Source organism: Falco rusticolus, chromosome 4, assembly GCF_015220075.1.
Source record: "Falco rusticolus isolate bFalRus1 chromosome 4, bFalRus1.pri, whole genome shotgun sequence".
Taxonomy (NCBI): Eukaryota; Metazoa; Chordata; class Aves; order Falconiformes; family Falconidae; genus Falco; species Falco rusticolus.
In genome coordinates this window covers 13,653,825-13,673,843 of record NC_051190.1, presented here as the reverse complement: position 1 = coordinate 13,673,843, position 20,019 = coordinate 13,653,825, and the positions used below count along the sequence as shown (strand labels likewise).

The window sequence follows — 20,019 nt, the reverse complement described above, 5'->3', positions numbered from 1 at the left end:
CATGTGGGCAGGTATCTGGGTGGATGTGCACATACGTACACCTCTGTGCTTAATCATTGTAGCAGCGGGACCAGGCACAGGGTCCTGCAGCAGCCTGGCACTAGCGAACAGCCCTGTAAAATCCATTTGCTTTCTTCCCTGGCAGCCTTTGTTTTCTGCTCTCGGGAAGTTGTTGTGTTTGGTGTTTTTTTTTAAAACACCCCACGCTGCATTACCCACTCAGCCCTGTCTCAGGGCTGTACCCTCCCCCCCCACACACACAGTGTCCCTGCATCCGAGAGGATGCAGGAAGCAAAGGAGAAGGAAGCGGGACTCTGGGCTGACACCAACTACACATCTTTTCCTGTTTTATTGTAAAACACAGCCAGTGTGGCACCAGCCCAGGATCACTGCTCCTGGGCAGCAGGTGGGCCCTCTCGGGTGGTGATGAAGCAGCCAGGGGACACGGGGAGCTCCAGGCAGCCCACAGAGTAATGGCACTTCTGCAGCAAGAGCAGCTCCCACACGGGGTGGCGCAGGGCTGAGTGGCACAATGACAGACACAGATGGACCGCCTTCAGAAGAGGCGCTTCTCATACCTGCGAGGGGAGCAGCAAACCAGAGAGCCTTTTTACCGACCCGTATCACCCAGGGCGAGGGCCAAAGCCCCGGCACGCAGGCAGCGAGTAGCTTGTCTGCTTGTCCCAGCTGCAAGAGGGGTGCTGGCCCAGGCCAGGTGACAGGCTGTCACTCAGCCCAGCTGCACAGTGGCAGGTGAAGCCAGCAGCACATCAAGCCACCCTCACAGCAGCTGAGGCCACGCTTATCTCCCCCGGCACGACAGGGGCCCTGCCAGAAACACTTACGAGTGGAGGCCATGCACCCCTCCTTCCACCTGGGCAGACGTTGTCCTCTTCTCAAACTTCAGCTCTCCCGAGTACATCATGGCTCTGAGGTGAAAGGACACTCATCACAAGCCAGCCAGATTAAGGTAACCCCAACATTTCAAGCCCAGCCAGCTGAATACTCCACAAGAGACCATGCTCCTGCACGCCTGGGGCTAGCAAATCCATGACGCAGTGCCCACGGGAGACGAGGGAAGAGCACTACAGTGAGGTCAGGCCATGCAGAACACGCTGCAGCTTGGGCACAGCTTGCCCAGGGACCCCAAAGGGCAGCACTGTGACCTAACCAGAACACAAGCGAGGGGAGGCACTCACCGGACTTGCGTCAGGCTCTTGGCACCAATATCCTGGCAGGAATGCTGGATCCCAGCAATCAGGTACGGAATGAACTTGTGGATAGAGCCCTTGTCCTGCACTGCGCCGGAGACCCCCTGGGCTACTTTGATTTTGTCTGTCTCACTGCACGGGAGCACAAATCAAGCAAGTTTATGAAGCAGAGAAGCCCCAAAAGCTTGATCGGCTGCCCCAAAGCACCATCTCTTACCTGAAATACCGGTTCTGGCTGCCCAAGTTCTTGTCCATGGCATCTAGCGAGCCCATGCCGCGGTATTTCTTCAACCTAATTCCATCCGAGAAGAAGTACTCACCTGGGGCCTCTGTGGTGGCGGCCAGGAGAGAGCCCATCATCACTAGCACAAGAGATCACCAAGAACAGCATGTCAGCAGCAGGAAGGCTTTGGCTGCAAACCCCTCAGGGTCCCTGGGCACAGCACTGTGCTGGACCCCCCCGCATCCCCAGCCACCTGCAGGGATACGCCCTCGTGCCCAGAATCCGCTGCCACACGGCAGCCCTCCCTGGGAGACTCCTACAGGGGCACAGCCTGGCCACCCGACGCGCTGCTCACCTGTGGAGGCCCCGAGTGCGAGGGCCTTTGCAATGTGCCCAACCGTCTGGATCCCTCCGTCTGCGATCACGGGGACGCCAAATCTCCTGGCGTATTCAGACACCTTGTACACCGCCGTGGCCTGGGGGCGGCCGCACGCCAGCACTGCGGGCAGGGAGAGAGCAGAGAAAGGGTCAGCTCCCACGCAGCAGCGCGTCCCCTCCCCAGCAGGCCCTTTTAGGCTTCCGGCACACACATGCTTCAGCACTCAGGAACGCACAAATCCCTGGATGCTCCTTCCCTAGGCCGAGTTGCAAGAGAAGCAGATGCCCAGGAGGTGCCTGCTGGGACATCCTCACGGCCCTCGACTCCAAAAAGCTGTGGGTGACCTTGGGACTAGGGTCTTTGACCAAACGCCTGGGATTAGCCAAGACTTGCAGCTTGTCCTGGTGCACAGCAGAGGTGTGGGGAGCTTGGGAAGGAAGCGGAGCAGACCCCACAAGCCCCTCTCAAGAGCATCCCTGGCAACGTAGGCGCGTCCCACCGCTCACTCCCTCCTAGCGGTGCCAGACCCTTTCTCCATATCCCCAGCAGCTGTATGATGCGCTTCTTGCATGGAAAGGCAGCTGGCTGGGAGAGAGCCAGTATATATATATGTATAGATATATCTATACATATACATTTGCGTGCGCGCACACACACACACACTCACATGCAGCAGTGGAAAAGGAAACTAGCAGGATGATTTGATGGCTTATGGGCAATAATTTATGTTCCTGCCCTGCAACGTAGCATGGATTCTGTCAAGTTTAGCTGCCCCATGGGAAGGGGGTTAATAGCTCTGGATTTACCTGCTCTTCCCAGTCAGTAGCAGTTAGAGGCTTCCCATTACGCGAGGGAAAACCAGCACAGGGCACGTCCTGTAACACCTTTGTCAGCCACAGGCATGCAAGTATGCTGAGATAAGCTTCTCTCAGGGAGACTTCCCTTCCCCACAGTTAACCAGAAGCCTTTTCTCCAGTCACAGTTAGTCTGAGCCACTGGGTAAGATTATGGCCATGCAGGATTAGTGCTGTGGAGCGTGAACTCCAGGTGTGGTTTAGCCTGCCTGGCAGCAGCGCTGGCAGCGCACGTCCCTGGCAGAGGCTTGCTGAGGCCGGGAGTCCGCAGTTGCTCTGCTCCCAGTGCTCAGCAGCAGCTGCTGAGAGAGGGAACCCCATCTCCAGGCTAAAATAATGAAAGAACTGATTGTAATGGAACAAAACTCTGCGTCAAGCTAGGGCTCAGCTAGCCAGGGAGAGTCTGCCAGCTGTAACACGAACGCCGTTAGTCTTAAAAGAGATGGTCTCGCTCGGTACCGCACTGCTAAAGGCCACGTTGTGGCTGCAAAATGCTGCAAGGGAAGAGATCTGTGGAGAGAAGCACCTGATTTTGGAGGGTCCAGAGACCAGGGTCTACGAGACAGTGCTGTAGACAGTGCAGGGCTTGCAGAAACCTCTCAAGAGCAACCATAGAGACCAGCCCTTTAAGGAACAGCTTGGCTCAGGGCCCCTGGGAGCGTCGCACCGTTCCGACTGTCCCAGTGCCCAGCGCCACAGCTTCAGAGCGCAGCTTCCAAAGCAAGGTTCAGAGCACGCACACACTGAGGGGTCTGGGTGAGCGTATGTCTTTTTTTAGCATATCTGCAAAGGGTGGCCTACAAGATCATCTGTTAGAGAAAACCTTCCCGGATCTTCAACAGAAACCTCTTTCCCTTTGAGGTGCATCAAAACTAGGAGAAAGGGCAAAACCCAAGGCTTGCTGCGGGTGGCTGCTCGACCCAGTAGCATCAGAGCCCTTTCTCTCCACAGGTGTCTGCGGGGAAAGCCGTGGTCCTGGTGCACCGCTGCCAAGGTGGCCGTACGCAGTTAAAGTCCCTCTGTGACCCCAGGGGAGCCAGCTTCAAGTGAAGCTTAGCCAGCACACAGCCTCCCCGCAACTGGGGCCAGATTAGAGCAGGATCAAGGACCACTCAGGGATCACCTCCCACCACTGGATGAGCAGGGGCATGCCTGGCTAGAGATCCAGAAGATTCAGTCAGAAAGCCCAGTCAGGCTCCTAACTGGATTTTGGAGTGGAAGGTGGACAGCCCTGAGTGCCCTCAGCTTTGACAGTTCAGACCCTGCTTTAGGAATTCAGAAAGGCTTTGCAGCTTCCAGTTCAGATTCAAAACCAGTATCCAAAGCCACAAAACCCCAAGTGCATCTACAGCTAAATTATTCTCAAACAAGCAGTAGGGCCATGTGCAGCCAAATCAGGGTCCTGCTTCAAGACACATAATTAGGGTTGGGAACAGGGCAAGTGACTTACTATAGGTGCCCGTGACAGTAGAAGGGCATTTGGGGCTGTGGGACTTTAGGTCTGGAGGGATCTTTGGAGCAGCTAAACAAAAACAAACACACACATTTTAGAGACAGAAGAACAGCAGCAGAACAAAGGACCCCAGCAGTGACCTGCTACTAGGCAGAGCATACGGTGTGGGACAGAGCTGACCTTGCAAACCCTGCCTAGCCTGAGCCAAGCCAGAGGCCAGATCCAAGCCAGCCAGGCCCGGCTGTGCACAGCGCATGCTCGCCCTGCCCCCGCAGCCATCCAGAGAGGTGGCCCCCCCAACCCAAAGAGCCAGAGTTCTTGCCCTAAGAGGGACAAAAACCTGGGAAGCTGCGGTCAATTTTGCAACCACATCTCCTGTGAAGCACCACATTCTACCTCTGCTCTCTCTGTTCCCTCCCCAAAACCAGCACCCAACCCCACCGACTGCAGCAGCCAGGAGAGGCACCCTCTGGAGACGTTCACCGCGCTGCAGGACGGAGCATGCCTCAGCGGGTCCTCTGCCTCAGAACCAGAGTAGGACACGTGTGTTCCGGTTCTGCTCTGGCTATGGAAGCATGAGCCCAAGGACACCACAACCTCCCTAGAAAGGTCACCCAAGACAGACTGCCCTGACCGGGAAACCCCGCAGCCAGTGCTCCCACGGCGGGAAAAGCAGGAACGCAGCCTGGGTCCAGTGCTGCTCAAAGGCTCCATGCTGGAAACGGCAGAGCTAACGCAGCACCTTCAGCCATCAGCTACCCTCTTGCTGCCTCCCAAGGCAAGGACCAAGGAGCAAAGCAGAGGGACTGTGTTCTCTGCACCTCACTTCCCAGGTTCACAACACGAGGACCGAGCCTGTCCCCCAGGCAGCCTTTCTCCAGGCCCTGGGGAGGCCCCTCTCCACCTTTTAGCCAAGGGTGACATGGCCTCTGCCCCACACAAGCTCCAGCTAACTGCAGAGACAACGGCCAGAAATCCCATTTCGGCCTGGAAATTGCATAAAGGCGTCAAGCCCAGAAGACCAATACTCAAGCATCGCGCACACTGCTGCAAGAGGGAAAGGGAGCGCAGACAGCCCGGTGCACTTCACCTGTCAGCACGGGGGCTCCGGTAAGCCCCTCTCCCTGCAGAGCTGCCTGCCAGCCCCATCCCACACCGAGCCAGTGGCTCCTCTCGGGCAAAGCCACGTGTGCCACACCTGCTCTACTCAGTCTCGGTCAGTACTGGGAAATGCCTTTGCTGCTGCTGCCACCCCAAAGGTTTGACCCAGGTGATGAGAATGTCCTGGACGAAGGGGGTGAAAGACAGCTTGCTGTTGGACACAGCCCTTACAACAGAAGTCCATCCTGGCTATGCTGCTTTTCAGCAGGGAATCCCTATGGAACAGATGGCTTTAGCCCATTTAGGAGACAGCTGATCTCTCTCACCTTCCTGTGTGATGCAGATGGAGCCACTGCCCATCCCGACTCTCAGGGCATCGACCCCTGCGTCGATGAGGTTCTTGGCCTGAGCAGCAGTCACAACTGTAGGGAGCAGAAACTGGTTTGAAGACAGACAAGCAGATTTGCAGGCGAGGCTGCTCTGTCCTGGTGCTTCCCCCGTGGCTGCAAACACCCCCTGCCCAGGGCACCAGCCTGTGTCAGAGCCAGGCCTGGCTGTCCACTGCTACCAGGCCTATCCGCCAAACCAGCACTGAGTTTCCATCCCAGCTGTCCCCAGTGGGCGAGGTGACACCGGCCCTTTAGGCTACTCTGCAACACGCTTACACCCAAAGGCCGAGGCAGCAGAGGGCACTGCATGGTGCCAGGCGCTCTTTGGGCCACATCAGGTAGGGAGGGAGGGCAGAGTACAGGCTAACAGCAGCACCGGTAACACACCAGCCAGGTAAAGGCAGGGACTGCTGAACTCTGCTGTCAGGAGGCAGGGAAAATTTCCGTTAGATTTCCAAATTAAGCAATAGTCATTATTATTATTGTCCAAAATTTTAAGCTGGTGTGTAAAAGCAGCTAACGTGTACAGAGGACTGTAGCAATTTCCGTTAGATATCCAAATTAAGCAATAGTCATTATTATTATTGTCCAAAATTTTAAGCTGGTGTGTAAAAGCAGCTAATGTGTACAGAGGACTGTAGCACACTGTGCTGCAGACCAAAGACTTCAAAATATCTGCAGCTGTGGCAGCAGCAGGGTACTGCCCTGTGCCTGCTGAGCCATCTTGCTCTGTTCCACAAGCCAGAGGAAACCATTTTAAGTTCAGACATTTACCAAGACAACCGTTTCATTCACGCCCCTGCAACTCCCTCTATGTCTAAGAGACAAACGTAATTTAAAGACAAGAACAGTCTTCAACACATGCCTACCGTTTCCTCCAATAACTTGTAGGTTGGGATATTTCTCCTTAATATATTTTATCATATTGATCTGGAAGATGGAGTTACCCTGGGAGGAATCCTGCAACAGAAAGAAAACCAATTTCAATCAAAATTTCTGCAGAAGATTACAAATACAGCTCTAGAATGGCCTCAGATCTTCACTCTGCTTACTGGGGTCTCTGCTAAGCTGGCTAAGTGGGCAAAATGACTCCCCAAACTGAGTACAGAACCGGAGGAGAAGCTGCAGCAAAGATAGTAATGTACTGTCCCTGTAGAAGGCATTTTATTCTAAGGACTTCAGTAATAACCTTCGCATTTAAATCCTGTGGCTTCTACAGCCGGCAACAAAGAGCACACCTGGCTGCTGGTAGGAACTGCCTGGTTCTAACACCAGGACACCATCGGCCCTGTCTCAAAGTACAGGTGAAATGGTGAATGTTCCTTGTGAAAGCCAGAAGAGCCAGCGCGTGAATGCATCTCTCCCTGCTGCGCAGCAGGGCAGCTGCAATACAAGATGTCAACCACCGAGCACTCGGGCCCTGCCGACCTCCGTGACCCAGCCAGCTCACAGTGTCTGTTAAACATTTCCAGCTGCAACACTGCTCAGTCGTGCCCTCAGAGCACAGCTGACTCGCAAGCTAACGATCAACGAGAAAACAACGTGCAAATCCAGGCAGTGATGGCTGTGCCTGAAAGCTGGCAGGCCAGAAGGGGAGACTAGCAGAGCCTGGACTGGCCACTCCTGAACATCTGGCAGTTAAGAGAATAACACAGTAACAGACACCAAAGAGCTGAAGGGGAACCGTAAGAAGCCAAATACTCAAAACTAGTTAGGAACATCAGAGACTATGGTGGCAGGCTGCAAGCAGCATTTGTAGAAGCATCTGTATTAACTGACAAAGTTTCTCAGCCTTAAGGGCTTCAATGCACCCTACGTACTTCCCCAAGGCCAAATAAGTTCCCAGGCAAGAGGAACCCCTCTTATCTGAGGGTTCCAATCTGAATGAGACTGACAGGTCATCAAACTGCCACAGTCTTAACACAGAAGGGCCTGTAATGAAGATAGCAAGTGCTATGCTGCTGCTCCGCTGTCAGAGATTCATTCAAACTGGATCCTCAGCCCCCCAGGCCAACGCGATGCCTGCGGGTGGCTCACCAGCACTACCGCATCCACGCCAGCCTGCACCAGGAGGTCCAGCCGGTACTTGTCATCTTCGTGGGTCCCGATAGCGGCACCACAGAGCAGCTGCTTCTTGGAATCCTTAGAAGCCAGAGGGTAGTCCCGGTTCTTCTTGAGATCCGTGCGGGCAATTATAGCCACCAGCTCGTCATCTTCATTAACAATTGGCAGCTTGCCTTGAAACAAACAGAAAGAATGTCACTGGAAATAGCTGTTTCTGCAGGAGACAGACGCTAGCCCAAAGCAGTGCACCAGACCAGGAGCATCAGGCAGGCAGCAACTGGTGCAAGGTGGAGACTCAAAGAGGTGTGGTAGCAAATCTTGCTTGGCCATGGATGCCAGCAGCTCTGGCTCGGGAAACAAAGCTAGGAGTTTGCAAGAGTGGAGAAAAACTCTGTATTTTCACACTAACCACAGAGAAAGTGCATCTTTTTTAGTAATTAGACCCATGATACTGTGTTAAAGGTCAAACTACCATACCGTAACGGAGCTGAACTGAGTGCCAACGTGCGAAGACCAGGATAGAAAACTGAAGATGTGTGGCTGGACAGCCAGGCACTCTTCAGCTCCTGGGCTGCCAAGAATCCCTCAACTTCAAACAGATTTGAGATGAACACATGTGAACTCTGTACCCTGGCAGAGGGCTGCAGGCACTCTCTCCTCTCCTCATGCTGGAACACAGCCCTCCCATGTTTCACCCACGTGTAGGCAGACGCACGTCCACACGCACCCACTACTGCTCCCAGCCCAGCGCTTCCACAGCTCTCCCTTGCATCACGGATGTTCACAGGTACCTTTTTTACTCCTTTGTAGAATTTCATTTGCTTCTTTCAACATTACGCCAGCCGGGGCCACAACAAGATCCTCTCGCTTTGTCATAATCTAGCAGGAGGGAGAAGATAAAAAGTCACAAGAACTCCTTCGCACTGATCTGAAAATACCGAACCCCTCTGCCCACGTGAAACACTGCAGCAGCCATATGGAAGTGCTCTACAGACAAAGGAGCCCACAGCACAGCAACACGCCTCCAGAAACACACAGGAACAGCCTCCAATGCGCTGTCCCCATGCAAGCAGTGGCCCCCAAGCCCACTGGTGTAGTGAAAACAGGAGATGGCAGAGGGCCTCAGCAAGCTGAGGGAGAAGACCTAGAAGCAGGGGATGATTCTCAGATGACCCTTGTTTGGGATGTCACCCAAACAGCCCTCCCTTTTAACAGAGCACAGGCAAATAAGGGCTGGAGACACCTCCGGAGTCCCATGCTGTTCTGGCAGAAACGCTACCCCCAAGCTTGTTTTCAGGCAGTCATCCCCAGCATACAGGCTCTGGAAGGGCTGTGCCCAGAATAACCCACCGCTGCTGCTGGCGAGGTCAACGGGGCAAAGGAGTTGCTTCAATCCAAACAAACATGCTCGCCTACACTCACTCTGACAAACAAGCACCAAAACACAGCAGAAAGGGGCAATGGACAGAAGCTCGAACACGGGAACATCTGACGTGGTATACCGAAAAAAGCTTTCGCCACAACAACGGTCAACCACTGGAAGAGCAGCCCAAAGAGGCAGTGAACTCTCCACCCTTACAGACACAGGGCCACGCAGCCTGCTCCAGCTGAGCAGGCCTCAGGCAGGAGGCTTGACAAGAGACCTCGAGGTCCCTTCCCACGCACAGTGTTCTGCAATCACAGAGTTCATGCGGGATGTTCTCACAAAAGGTTACTCGAGACGGCCAGGCAAAGCTGAAAGGGAACACTCCCTAACCCTCACAGAAGGTAGATTAGTTGCACACAACAAAGATGATGCAACATTTCAGTTATTTATACCATAAGAACACACACTTTGTCAGCAAAGAGGTGCACTCCACCTACATCCACCCAAAATCCTGCCTGTGGCAGAACCCACATCTCAGGCAAAGCTGAGGAATCACAGACATATCCCAACATACTCCATAAGCCTGTGGGATCCACAAGCTTCCCGAGCTACAGGAGACCTGTGCATTTAGCTGGATGGCAACAAATGGCTCAGCAATATCAGTGCTGGACAGCGAGTGGGGAGAGATCTATGGGACCATTCACTGCCCTAGCCTTGCCTGCTGACAGAGGCAAGCACCAAACACTAACAGCGGCAAGCTTCCAGCTTTGCAGCACTGAATGATCCACGTAAAGGATGAGAGGAGATTCTTATGTGACTCCTCCGAATGGGCCAGCATTGCTGGAAAGGGCCATGTGCACTTTTATAACCTACTCCTAGTTTAAGATTCTTGTTACAGGTATTTATAGGCGATTTCAAACCAAACAGGGATGAGCATGCGATACCAGGTTTGGTCAGCAAGAGCTAAAAATAGTCATGAGTCAAGAGCAGAGTCTGGCTGAGAGGCACCGGTGGTGTAACCTGACAGCACCACAGATATAGGGTTACACAGCTCATGTAACGGGAATGCCAGAACTAACAAAAATCAGCACCGGCATTGCCGAGAACGTTCTCCTGTAGGAGGGGAGTCTGACAGTGCAGCATTATAAAGGCTAAACTGCCAGTTTCCAAGTTCAAAGGGTTATTTTAAAGAACAAGTAGCCTAGATGAGGCACATCTTGGCCGGGAAAGGCAGTCCAGAAAAGGAAGATCAGCACTCGGAGGGCTTGCTGGGCACAACACAGCTGCTACAGCCCTGGCCAGTGCCAGCATGCCATGTGGGACCACAGCAGCAGCCAGGAACACCAGAAATTAATTACTGAACCCGGGGAGAACACCAGCTGTAGAGAGGGTGGCTTCCCCAACACTGAAAGATGACCCTGCAGGAGCAGTCGTGCTAACACTAACTGTGCGGCCACTCTCCTGCATCTGCTCTGCAGGAGTTGCAGACAGAGCGTAAATGAACAAGACACTCTCCCGTGGAAATGGAGTTAAAGATGGACCCGCAGAGCTAAGGTGGAGCTCCAGCTGGGGCAGCATCCTCACAGCCACACACTCGCCCTTCGTATAACAAGCCACACCACCTCCTAACGCAAAGCCCTTCTCACCTCACCGAGAGGCAAGTCATGCTCCGACTCCTTCAGGAAATCGATATCTCGAGATGAGATGATCCCAACCAGCTTGCCCCCCATCTTCCCATTGTCCGTGATGGGAATCCCACAGAATCCATGACGAGCTTTTGCTTCAAACACATCTCGTACTCGGTCGTTGGGGCTCAACACCACAGGGTCTGTGATGAATCCTTGCTCATATTTCTGGAAAGAAGCAGACAGAGCAGCCAGGCTAAGCAGCACTGCCAGACCAAGCAGAAGCGGGGCACGTGCCTAGTGGTGACTGCGGCCACTCATAAAGGTCTGCCACCACTCAGGCTGGCCATATGCTCACCAACAGGATGACTCCCCAAACCAGCACTAAGGCTTACCCAAGTAGCGTTAGATTCCCAACAATTCCCAGACTAACCTCCTTCCTGAAATTACGGGGAATACTCTCGCACCAGGAGGCCTGGCATTCTCAAGTCCCAGGCTGCGCATGGACAGCGCCTAACACACAACAAGTGGTGTGTGCAGGCAACCAGGGTAGCACCACCCTTCTGAAACACCAAGATCTGGCACACAGCTCCTCGAGCAGGGCCAAACCCCACTGCCCACCCCCACCAAGACAAGGCAAGCACGGTTCAGCGCTGCTGTTCCAGCCACTCACCTTCACCTTCCGCACTTCGTTGGCCTGGAACTCCGGGGTGCAGTTGTGATGGATGAACCCGATTCCCCCGGTGAGCTGGTAACACAAAGGCGGCCCTGAGTCGCAGCACAACCCGCCGGGCCCGTCCCCGCGGGGGGCAGCAGCCGGGCAGGGAGCGCCAGAGCCCAGCTCGGGAGCCGGGGCGGCGAGGCCGGGGGGTGGGCGGCGGGGGAGCGGCCTGAGGCACGGCCTCGCCTCCGGGGGGCTGCAGGCGGCCCCGAGCAGACACGTACGGCCCCGAGCGGCACGGCCAGCGGGAAGGGCGGCGGCGGGGGGCACTCACCGCCATGGCGATGGCCATGCCGGCCTCGGTGACCGTGTCCATGGGGGAGGAGACCAGCGGCGTCTTCAGGGTGATCCTCTTGGTCAGCGCCGAGGTCAGGTCCTGGCGGGGAGGCGGGCGGCGGGTGAGCGGCGGCCCCAGCCCCGGCCCCGGCCCGGCCCGCTCCCCCACCCCGGCCACTCACCACCTGGTCCGCCGTGAAGTCGATGTAGCCCGGCAGGATGAGGAAGTCGCTGGGGGGGGGGGGACGGGGAGACGCGTCAGCGGCGGCTCCCGGCTCCGCGGCCCCGACCCCAGCCCCGCGCCCCCGGCCCGGCCCCACTCACTTGTAGGTGAGCCCATCACCGCAGCTGAAGAGCTGCTGCGCCGTCAGCCCGTCGTCGGGCACGTAGCCGGTGCCGCCGCTGATGAGGTAGTCCGCCATGGCGCCGGCCCGCCGCCGCCGCCGCCGCGTGCCCGCCGCTCCGCGCGCCCCCGCGCGCACGCGCCCCCGCGACGGCGGCCGCGAAGGTTCAAGCGGCGTCGGCTCAATGAGAGCGCGGCCCAGAGCGGCCGCCGGAAAGGGCCCGGCGCCGGCCTCGCCCCCTGCCGCCCCGGAGGGCACCGGGCAGCGCCCCCCAATCCCGGCCGGGCCTGGAGCCAGCCCAGCGCTGCCCCCCCCCCGCGCCGGAGGAGACGGGCAGGGTGAGGCCGGGGCCCGCAGCGCCCAGCCAGCGGCCCAGCGCGGCGCGGCCTCAGCCCCAGGCCGCCCCCAGGCCGGGGGAGCGGGGCCAGCGCGGCCGCTGGTGCGGGCCGAGCGGCGGGTTCGGTGTGCGGGGAGGGAGCAGCGCGGACCTGCAGGTAGGGCCCCCCCGCACAGCCCCGCGGGACGCTGCCCGCGCCGCGCCCGGGTGGCACTGCCCGCGCTGGGGAAGAACCTGGCGAACACTGGCCGTGGGCGGCCCGCGGGGAGGGCCGGGGCCGGCGGCGGGGCGCCCGGCTCGGCGCCCGGTGGGATGGGCCGGCAGCAAGAGGGGAGCGCGGCCGGGGGGCTGCGTGGGTGCAGCGCTGGAGCGCGCCGGCAGCGCCCGGAGCAGCGCCCGGAGCAGCGTCGTGAAGCCCCAGCGACCCGAGGGGATGGAAGTCAAGGGGCAGGAGGGGAAGGACAGGCACAAGGCAGGGGGAATGGCGCGTCCCGCGGGGACCCCAGCCGGGCGCCAGCCTCAGGCAGGGTCCCAGCTGCAGCCTCCAGGCCGGCCCGTAGCAGCCCTCCGGAGGGTGGCTGCGGGGTACCGAGCGCTGCGGGCCCGCACACGGCAGCTTGGGACTCTGGAGAAGAGCAGGAGTAGGGGGGCCCGTGCCTGTGGGAGAGGAAGGGGCACAAATGCAGATCTGCCTCAGAGGAGAACTGCAGGAACCAGTGATCGGCTTTTCACAGGATGGGATTTTCCCTTCCCTGCAGATCCCTTTGGGCATTCAGAAAAGTTCTGGTGCTGCGGGCTGCAAACCAGCCTCCTCCGATGGTTGTTTTGCTTGTCGCGATACACTGGCTCTGGCCTCAGAGCACCAGGGGAATGAGACAAACAGGGCCCTTCTCACCCTGCTCTTGTATGATGGGCTGTGCAAGGCAACCTGCTATTTAATGAGTTCAGGGGACTGAAGAATGGTGCTCCTGCACCTCCAGCTGTCTTACTGCAGTAGATTAAATCCTTATCGAGAGATCTGCAAGTAGCTTTAAGACAAAGTAAGCGTTACTGATGTTACCCAGCTACAGGACATGGGAAGTGTGAACACAGGCGTCTGTTCAAGTCTGCTGAAACACTCAGAAGCAAACAGCCCTTGCATGCTGTGAGGTTTGTCAGTCATGTTCAAGCCTCTAGTCTGGGTTAACATGTTCTGGCCTAAGGTTCTCCAAAAGACAGAGCGGAGTGTACAGACCAGTTAAACTAGGCATTGGTAGATGCTGATGTTGACTTCTACAGTGTGGGGATAAAACCCCCAAACTAGTGAACCATGCTATGGACAGAAGCAGGACTCTTGCGTGGCTTGTTTGCTCTCAGCAGCAGTAATCCGCCCAGAAAAGAGGCTGTGGTTTCTACGTTACAGTTGTTTCCCATCAGATGGTGGTTTTGTTTGTAGCAGGAAAGGAAGGTGCACACCTCGGCGCAGGGATGTTCCCTTTCCTGGGAGGAAGGGTACATGTAGCTTCTGGGGCCCCTCACATAACTCGGAAAAGGCAGCCCTTGTGCAGTTAAGAGCCAGAGACAAGGATCCACAATGCCACTTAAAACTTCAAGCCAAGAGATTGGTAGCAACCCCGTTGCTATTACTGTGAATGCCAACATCAGCGATGTCTCCTTCCTACAGCCATGTGTTAACAGTGCCTGTGAAACTGAAACAGAAACCTGAACTTTGCAAGGTTTCCATTCTTGTTCCCTGACAGCCTGCTACAAAAGATTACATTTCACCCTGGTTTTACTTCTCTACATAATCCCTGGGCTGATTCTCAGCTCCGAGTTGGTTTCACCTACCCAGACACTGGTTTCCCATTGTACGCAGTTTGCTTGGGCTGGGGAGCTATAAGGAAAAACACTGCCCTTCGCAGTAAATAAAGCATCTAGGCTCACGCCACCAAAAGCAGTTACCAGTAAAGGCACAGAGATCCTTATCCCAGAGGCAGGGTTCAGAAACACAGGCTTCCAAAGGAAAACACCGCCTGCCAAGGACACGCACTTTCAACTCTGCATTACCTGTCACAGGATCAGCAGAATGGGAGGCATCGTGCCAGACTAAGATCAGTTTAACAGGTCTCCCTACCCTTTATTTTAAATAAGGACAGCGCTAACAAAGGTTTGCTAAGCCTGGCTGGGAGGCACACACTGATCTCTGCCGTCAGGCTAAAGCACAGGCACAGCAGTAAACAGGCAAGTTGGCTTCTGTTCCAATAGAAACACCAGACAAAGTTTAATGGTTCTCAAACAGACTACAACAAAGGCTGCAGGGAAAAACATTTTATTTCCAAGCAGATTACAAAGAGCAGAGAATATAAGAGTAAAATTAAATTAAAAAAATAGTTGAGTGCATCTCTTTAAAATGATTTGTAGTGTGAGTTACTCACGGGGCAAAGCTACTGGAGAGTTCTGAAGGTCACTTTGCAGGATGCCAATCACATGTGCTGTTTAGACCAGGGTCAACACAAGAGGGACAGACAAGACTTATTTTGCATATAGGCTGCACACTCATTATCAAGCGAGGCTCTGGGCTGCAACTGGACCCTGCCTTTCTGAGACATCCTCTCCACTTCATTCTCTCCTGCAGTTCCCTCGAGTTCTAGATGCAGTTTATTGCTGCTGTAAGTAGGTTCATTCTGCTCCCCCCATCCTGATGGGCTTAAATGAGAACGGAGAGCAGGCAAACGTGGCTGCCATGCACAAGGTTATACAGGGAAAGTGACTGCAGCGCTCACAGCCGACCTTCACCCGCACAGCAAAGGGAATCGACAAGTAGGGGACACAACAATCACTTCAGAGATTTTGGGGCAGCATGTCAGCGAGACTTCTGGAAGAAGATTTGAGATGCTCCTTAAAGTAGGAAGATGGTCGAGCGGAGAAGGGCTCTTTCCTGCGCACTGGCAACCAGTGAAACGAACAGGCTGAACTACCAGGATAAGTTACGTTCCCTGTAGTATTTGAAAGGAAGAGCTCCAGCAAGATGGGGAGAAAAGCCCCATATAGAGTGGAAGACAGTTTATATCCCACTTTAACAGTGATTTAAAACTCCAAACGTTAATTGCAAGAAAGTCACTATTAAATTTGGATGAGAACGCGGTTTGGTTGGATTGTGCAGTCAATCAGCATCTAGCAGCACTCAGACCAGCAAGAGGATGAGCAACAACAGTATCAGCAAGCCCTCTACCCCACACATGCTCAGAGGGCTCTTTGCTACCACTTTTGGATCTGTTCTTATCACAGCATGGGAGGCCTGAAAATGGTCTAATCCATTCTGCATACAAGGCAGACAATAGCTCCGATGCAGCTGAGAGCAAGACTGTCTTAATTTCTGCCCTAGGAGCAACAGTCCAGAAGAGGATTCTTATTTAGGGATGAGATTAAGTCTTTTTTCATTGGTCCAAGGCAGAGCAGTTCAGAAACTACTTCAGACCTTGTGTCCCATCTAAAATCCAGGAGATATCTAGGGGTGAAGCAGCAGACAGATGAAAGCCCTACCAAGTTACTTAAGACCATTCCCTTTACTCGCCACACTAGACAGGAGTGAAGAACCACTCTCTGGTCTGCTCCCCACTGTGTCAGCCATTACCACTTAAGAGGAAATGCTTGAACTCTTGAAAGTAAATGTAAATCTAATGGTGCCGTGGACAAGTGTGTAGAAGGCTACAAGTCTCCTTAGGAAAGCAACGCTATTAGTGTCAAGAGATAGGACAATACACAAGTCTCATGTCAGAATGTGAGGTGCTTTACAATAGTCAGTCATGCTCTGCTTTCTATGGTTCCTTTCATACACCGAGACAAGATGGGCATAGTTTGAAACCAACAACGCAGGGTCTCTAGCTTGACTTCTCAGCTTTATTTATTTTAGAGATCGATGCGTTTCCAGCCTGTCTCATACAAGGCATAGGCCATGGAGAGTTCTCATTTAATATATACACGCATACAAGAGCTAGCAGTTTGGCACTCTCGGAGCAGAGGGGGAATGCCCTTCAAGCAGCAGTCAAGCTGATTATAGGAAAGTGTTAAAAAGCTATTTTACATGTTTGACTGGGAATATTTCCCAGAACTTGGATAGCAACCCTAAGCCACAGCACTCTTCTTTGCTACTCTGTGCATGTCTTCTGATGAGCCCCTAAAAGGGAGCAGATCATGTTCTTCACTATCAAAGAACATAGTATTTATATTCTAGAAATACTGTACCTTTTAAACTAGCTCCAGAGAGCCAGACTACAAGCCAGGTCCAGGAAAATAATCCTTAAGTCACAGTATATCGATTGTCTCTAAAAATAGGGAATGAAGGTAACAGCGGACATTCTGATGAGACAGTACAGAACAGTACAGCAGTCCACTTCCACATCAGCAAATCCCTCTATGTACATCCAAACAATGAGAAAAAAATGGAAACACTTCAGTCTGCCAGGACAAAGCCAATCATCAGATCTCCACAGCTCACCACGTGCCAAGTTCCCCTGCTTTTAAGCGGTATGCTCTAAGATCAAGGAGAACTCTTCCCCTACAAAGATTTTAGATAATCCTGTAGTTAAGGGCAGTAACTAAGTGCACAGTCTAGAAGGTAACATGGAATTCTGTTTCCCCAGAAAGCTCAGCTGAAGCATCTGTTCACCCCTAATCTGGAACTGCCCTAATGTTCTGTCAAGTTATTCCAGCTTCTGGCAATTTTTAGAGCAAGAGGTGACTCCCGAGGCCACTTAATGAAGCGACTTGCACGCTGGGTGTCTGGCAGATGACTTCGACGCCCACTGCGTTTCTGATGGAGACAAAGCAGCAGGCTCACACTGAGGCACAGGCATGCTGGAACTAGCTTCCCATGCAGCACTGCAGAGCACACACTGGGACTTGAGCACAGCTGCCTGCAGTTTCTCTCACGTCTTTGCAACTGTTTAGAAGACAAGCCAAAGTGCCCAAAAGAATGGGAGATCCACTCTGCAGGCCTGTTGGCCACCCTGAGCAACCAGCACACGCAGCTGCTTGAAACAGTGGGAGCTTGTCCCTAACTACATCCTTAAATACTTCAAATTAGGGCCAGAGATGGATATTCCAGTCACAAAGGTGCGGTGAAGGGATGAGAGGCTTCCGAGAGCTGAAGCAGTATTAGCAGTCCCAACAGCCATCCTACCAGGGGGCAACTGCTGGCTCCCAACAGCCGAGCTGAAAGTACGTGTTGCCAGCACTACATACCACCCAGGCACCATCTTCCAACTTACCCACCGGGCTCTGGACACCAACCCCAGGCTGTTTTCCTCTGGCATAACTCTGAGGGCAGACACAGAGCTAAGAGCCTACTTCAGAGCGCAGGTATTAGTCAACAACAGTGCTTCACTACTTCACCTCTCTGCACGTACTTGAGCAGAGAGACCTATACCGGGAACAAACTGCTCATACTGACAACCAACTCAAGCACATCTGCTTCCTCACGACCACCAGTGTCAATCTGAAACATCAGAGGCTTGAAGTCTCTTTAAGCCTGCACATCTCAACACGGTTCAAGAACACGAAGAAGGGAACATCATGGCTACTCTCATCATTTACACTGGGCACAACCAACAGAGAGGGCAGACCTTCCTTCTCAATACAGACAGGTGCCGGTCACCAGAAGCTTCAGAAAAACCGCTTGCCTGTACATAGAAGTTTAAGTTCTTTTACTGTAATATATATTTAAATATATATCTATATATTTTGGAACAGGGAAGAGACATGAGATGGAGAAGCAGAGAAGATGGGTTCAAGAAGCAGTCATCTCTGCATCCAAGAAGGTGGTGGCACAAACAACAAGCCTGGCTGAAGTGATGTCCCATTTCAAGCACAGTTGGCTACCCACTGGCTTCAAAAGAGCAGACTATTTGTTAATGATATAAAATACAGCAACCATTTAAGATGCAGCAAAGCAAGGTTACAGGGCTGGGGTTTATGATCACGAACAATGCCAGAAGCTACATAGCTGTGTTAAAAACTGTGAAAAGGCTGTTAAATAGCAGGAGTAAGCCATGTGCTGCTCCTGGAAGGCCTTTTCTCTCCAACACCCCTCCATCATGCTGTTGGTGTGATGCATTTGTAAAGGTGGGGAGAGGGGGATGTGCCTAGGGGGAAAGCCTCACAGGCTGGCCACAGAACATTAGGACAGTCTGATCTGGTCTCACAGATCCCATGTTCCTAGCCTGATACTGAGCTTCCATCAGCAAGCAGACATTCAGGTCCTTCAACAGAAGTTAATCCCCTTCTACCTTCCTAATACGTAGGGGTGAAAGTCCAGCAGAGTCGAGCTGGAAAGCACAAACAGGGATGAAAACAACCAGTTTGCATACTGATCTTTGTATAATGACGCCCCCACCCTCACAGCTCACTCTTCCCCAAATAAAGACACATTGTTCAATGGCATGTTGAAAAGACGTGCTCGTCATTCTTAATAAACAACTAGAGTAAGAATACATAAGAGAAACAGGGTGGTATCTTTATATGATACACAAGTGTATGTTACAAGAATTCCATCAGGCACAGGAGCCTCAAGGTTTAAGGCCTCAACGTCAGGCCAAAAAAGAAGAGTGTGGTAAAGTTTGTACTTTTAACATCTAAAAATGTCACTTAAAGGTCTGAATAGAAATCGTTGGTTTGTGGTTGGTTTGTTTGTATTTTTTTTTTTTGTATAAATCACAATTGCAGTTCACTCTCTCCTCTTCCTTCCAAGATAACAGCAAATTAACGTCCAAGCACAAGAAAAGAAGATGCCTGCCTCTCCTCCACTGGCTGAGCAGGTCCATCCATCATTCTGTGCCCTCTAGGCTGCACGTGCTCCAGGGAGACAACGGCCCCAGCCATCCAGACCAATCCTGTAGTTCATGTTTTCTACATCATAAAAAAACCAGAGTCAACCAGCAGCTTTCCACAGCTCCCAGCTTGCAGGGGATATGCAGCCTCCAATGGTTCCAACAGTTTGGTGTGTTGGGTAGGATACACAATGGGTAGGTTTTCCTTTAGATTCTTTTAAAGAGAAGAAGCCTAAAAGGGCTTCATAACTACACCAATAAAAAACCAAAAACTTAGGCATCTCCTTTAGTGTAAAAGTCTGTACAATTTATCTTTGCTTGTCCCTCCCCTGTTACCCATCCCACCCCTTCTGAGCCAAGAAGGATGCCTTAGTGCATGGTGCTGGCATTAGCCACGATAGCTTCCTGAATCTCTCGTATCACCAGGATCCGGGTGAGCATCTGCTCCATCTGCTCTCTGCTGATCGGCTGGATGGAATACCAGATAGGGCTGTTGGGGGCCACCACTGGCTCCGGTGTCAAGTAAAACGTGTCATTCCGGCCTTTCACACTCTGGGGGCTGTATGAGGAAGATCAGAAATAACCAGACTAACAGAATGTCCTGGAAGGGAGAGACCACCACTGTCCTCATCCCAGGTTCCACAAATCCCCACAGTGAACATCTGGCTGATGAGACAAAAGTACAGAGTTGTATCTAGGGGCAGCTGTGGTCCCAAAGTTTTTAGGCCATGCCAAGGTTAAAAAGCCATGGTGACAACTACGGGAAAGTAACTTATTTCACACTCCAAGTATAACACACACAGCTTCAGGGGCCTTTCAGAGCGAAGCAAAGATGGGGTATTTCTGCATCCAGGCTAGCTGCAGACCCAT

The 20,019-nt window shown here is 53.4% G+C and overlaps 3 protein-coding genes across 7 annotated transcripts in view; 1 reads left to right on the top strand and 2 right to left on the bottom strand.

The window, feature by feature from the left end:
• Window positions 1-320: 320 nt before the first annotated feature.
• IMPDH2 (inosine monophosphate dehydrogenase 2) lies at window positions 321-12,195 on the bottom strand. 3 transcript variants are annotated; one of them, XM_037387253.1, is made up of 15 exons: window positions 11,987-12,195; window positions 11,845-11,893; window positions 11,661-11,762; window positions 11,339-11,413; window positions 10,687-10,893; window positions 8,466-8,553; window positions 7,648-7,847; window positions 6,480-6,570; window positions 5,548-5,643; window positions 4,118-4,189; window positions 1,790-1,933; window positions 1,429-1,573; window positions 1,200-1,343; window positions 846-929; window positions 321-578 (listed from the first exon to the last, which is right to left on the bottom strand). In XM_037387253.1, exons 1-15 carry the CDS (start codon window positions 12,082-12,084, stop codon window positions 557-559), a joined length of 1,617 nt encoding a protein of 538 aa, XP_037243150.1. In that variant the 5' UTR covers window positions 12,085-12,195; the 3' UTR covers window positions 321-556. The 3 variants fall into 3 exon arrangements, with proteins under 3 accessions (XP_037243150.1, XP_037243151.1, XP_037243153.1); XM_037387254.1 differs by lacking the exon at window positions 4,118-4,189; XM_037387256.1 differs by lacking the exons at window positions 4,118-4,189; window positions 5,548-5,643.
• LOC119147821 (translation initiation factor IF-2-like) lies at window positions 12,062-18,922 on the top strand. The gene is made up of 2 exons (XM_037387257.1): window positions 12,062-13,162; window positions 13,202-18,922. The coding sequence occupies exon 1, from the start codon at window positions 12,083-12,085 to the stop codon at window positions 12,986-12,988; it is 906 nt and encodes a 301-aa protein (XP_037243154.1). The 5' UTR covers window positions 12,062-12,082; the 3' UTR covers window positions 12,989-13,162; window positions 13,202-18,922.
• QRICH1 (glutamine rich 1) overlaps window positions 18,764-20,019 on the bottom strand; it is a 24,061-nt gene continuing 22,805 nt past the window's right edge. For all 3 annotated transcript variants that reach the window (XM_037387252.1, XM_037387251.1, XM_037387250.1), the window contains one exon: window positions 18,764-19,708. In XM_037387252.1, the coding sequence (XP_037243149.1) occupies window positions 19,519-19,708 (190 nt within the window). In that variant the 3' untranslated portion in view covers window positions 18,764-19,518. The remainder of the gene's footprint in view (window positions 19,709-20,019) is intronic.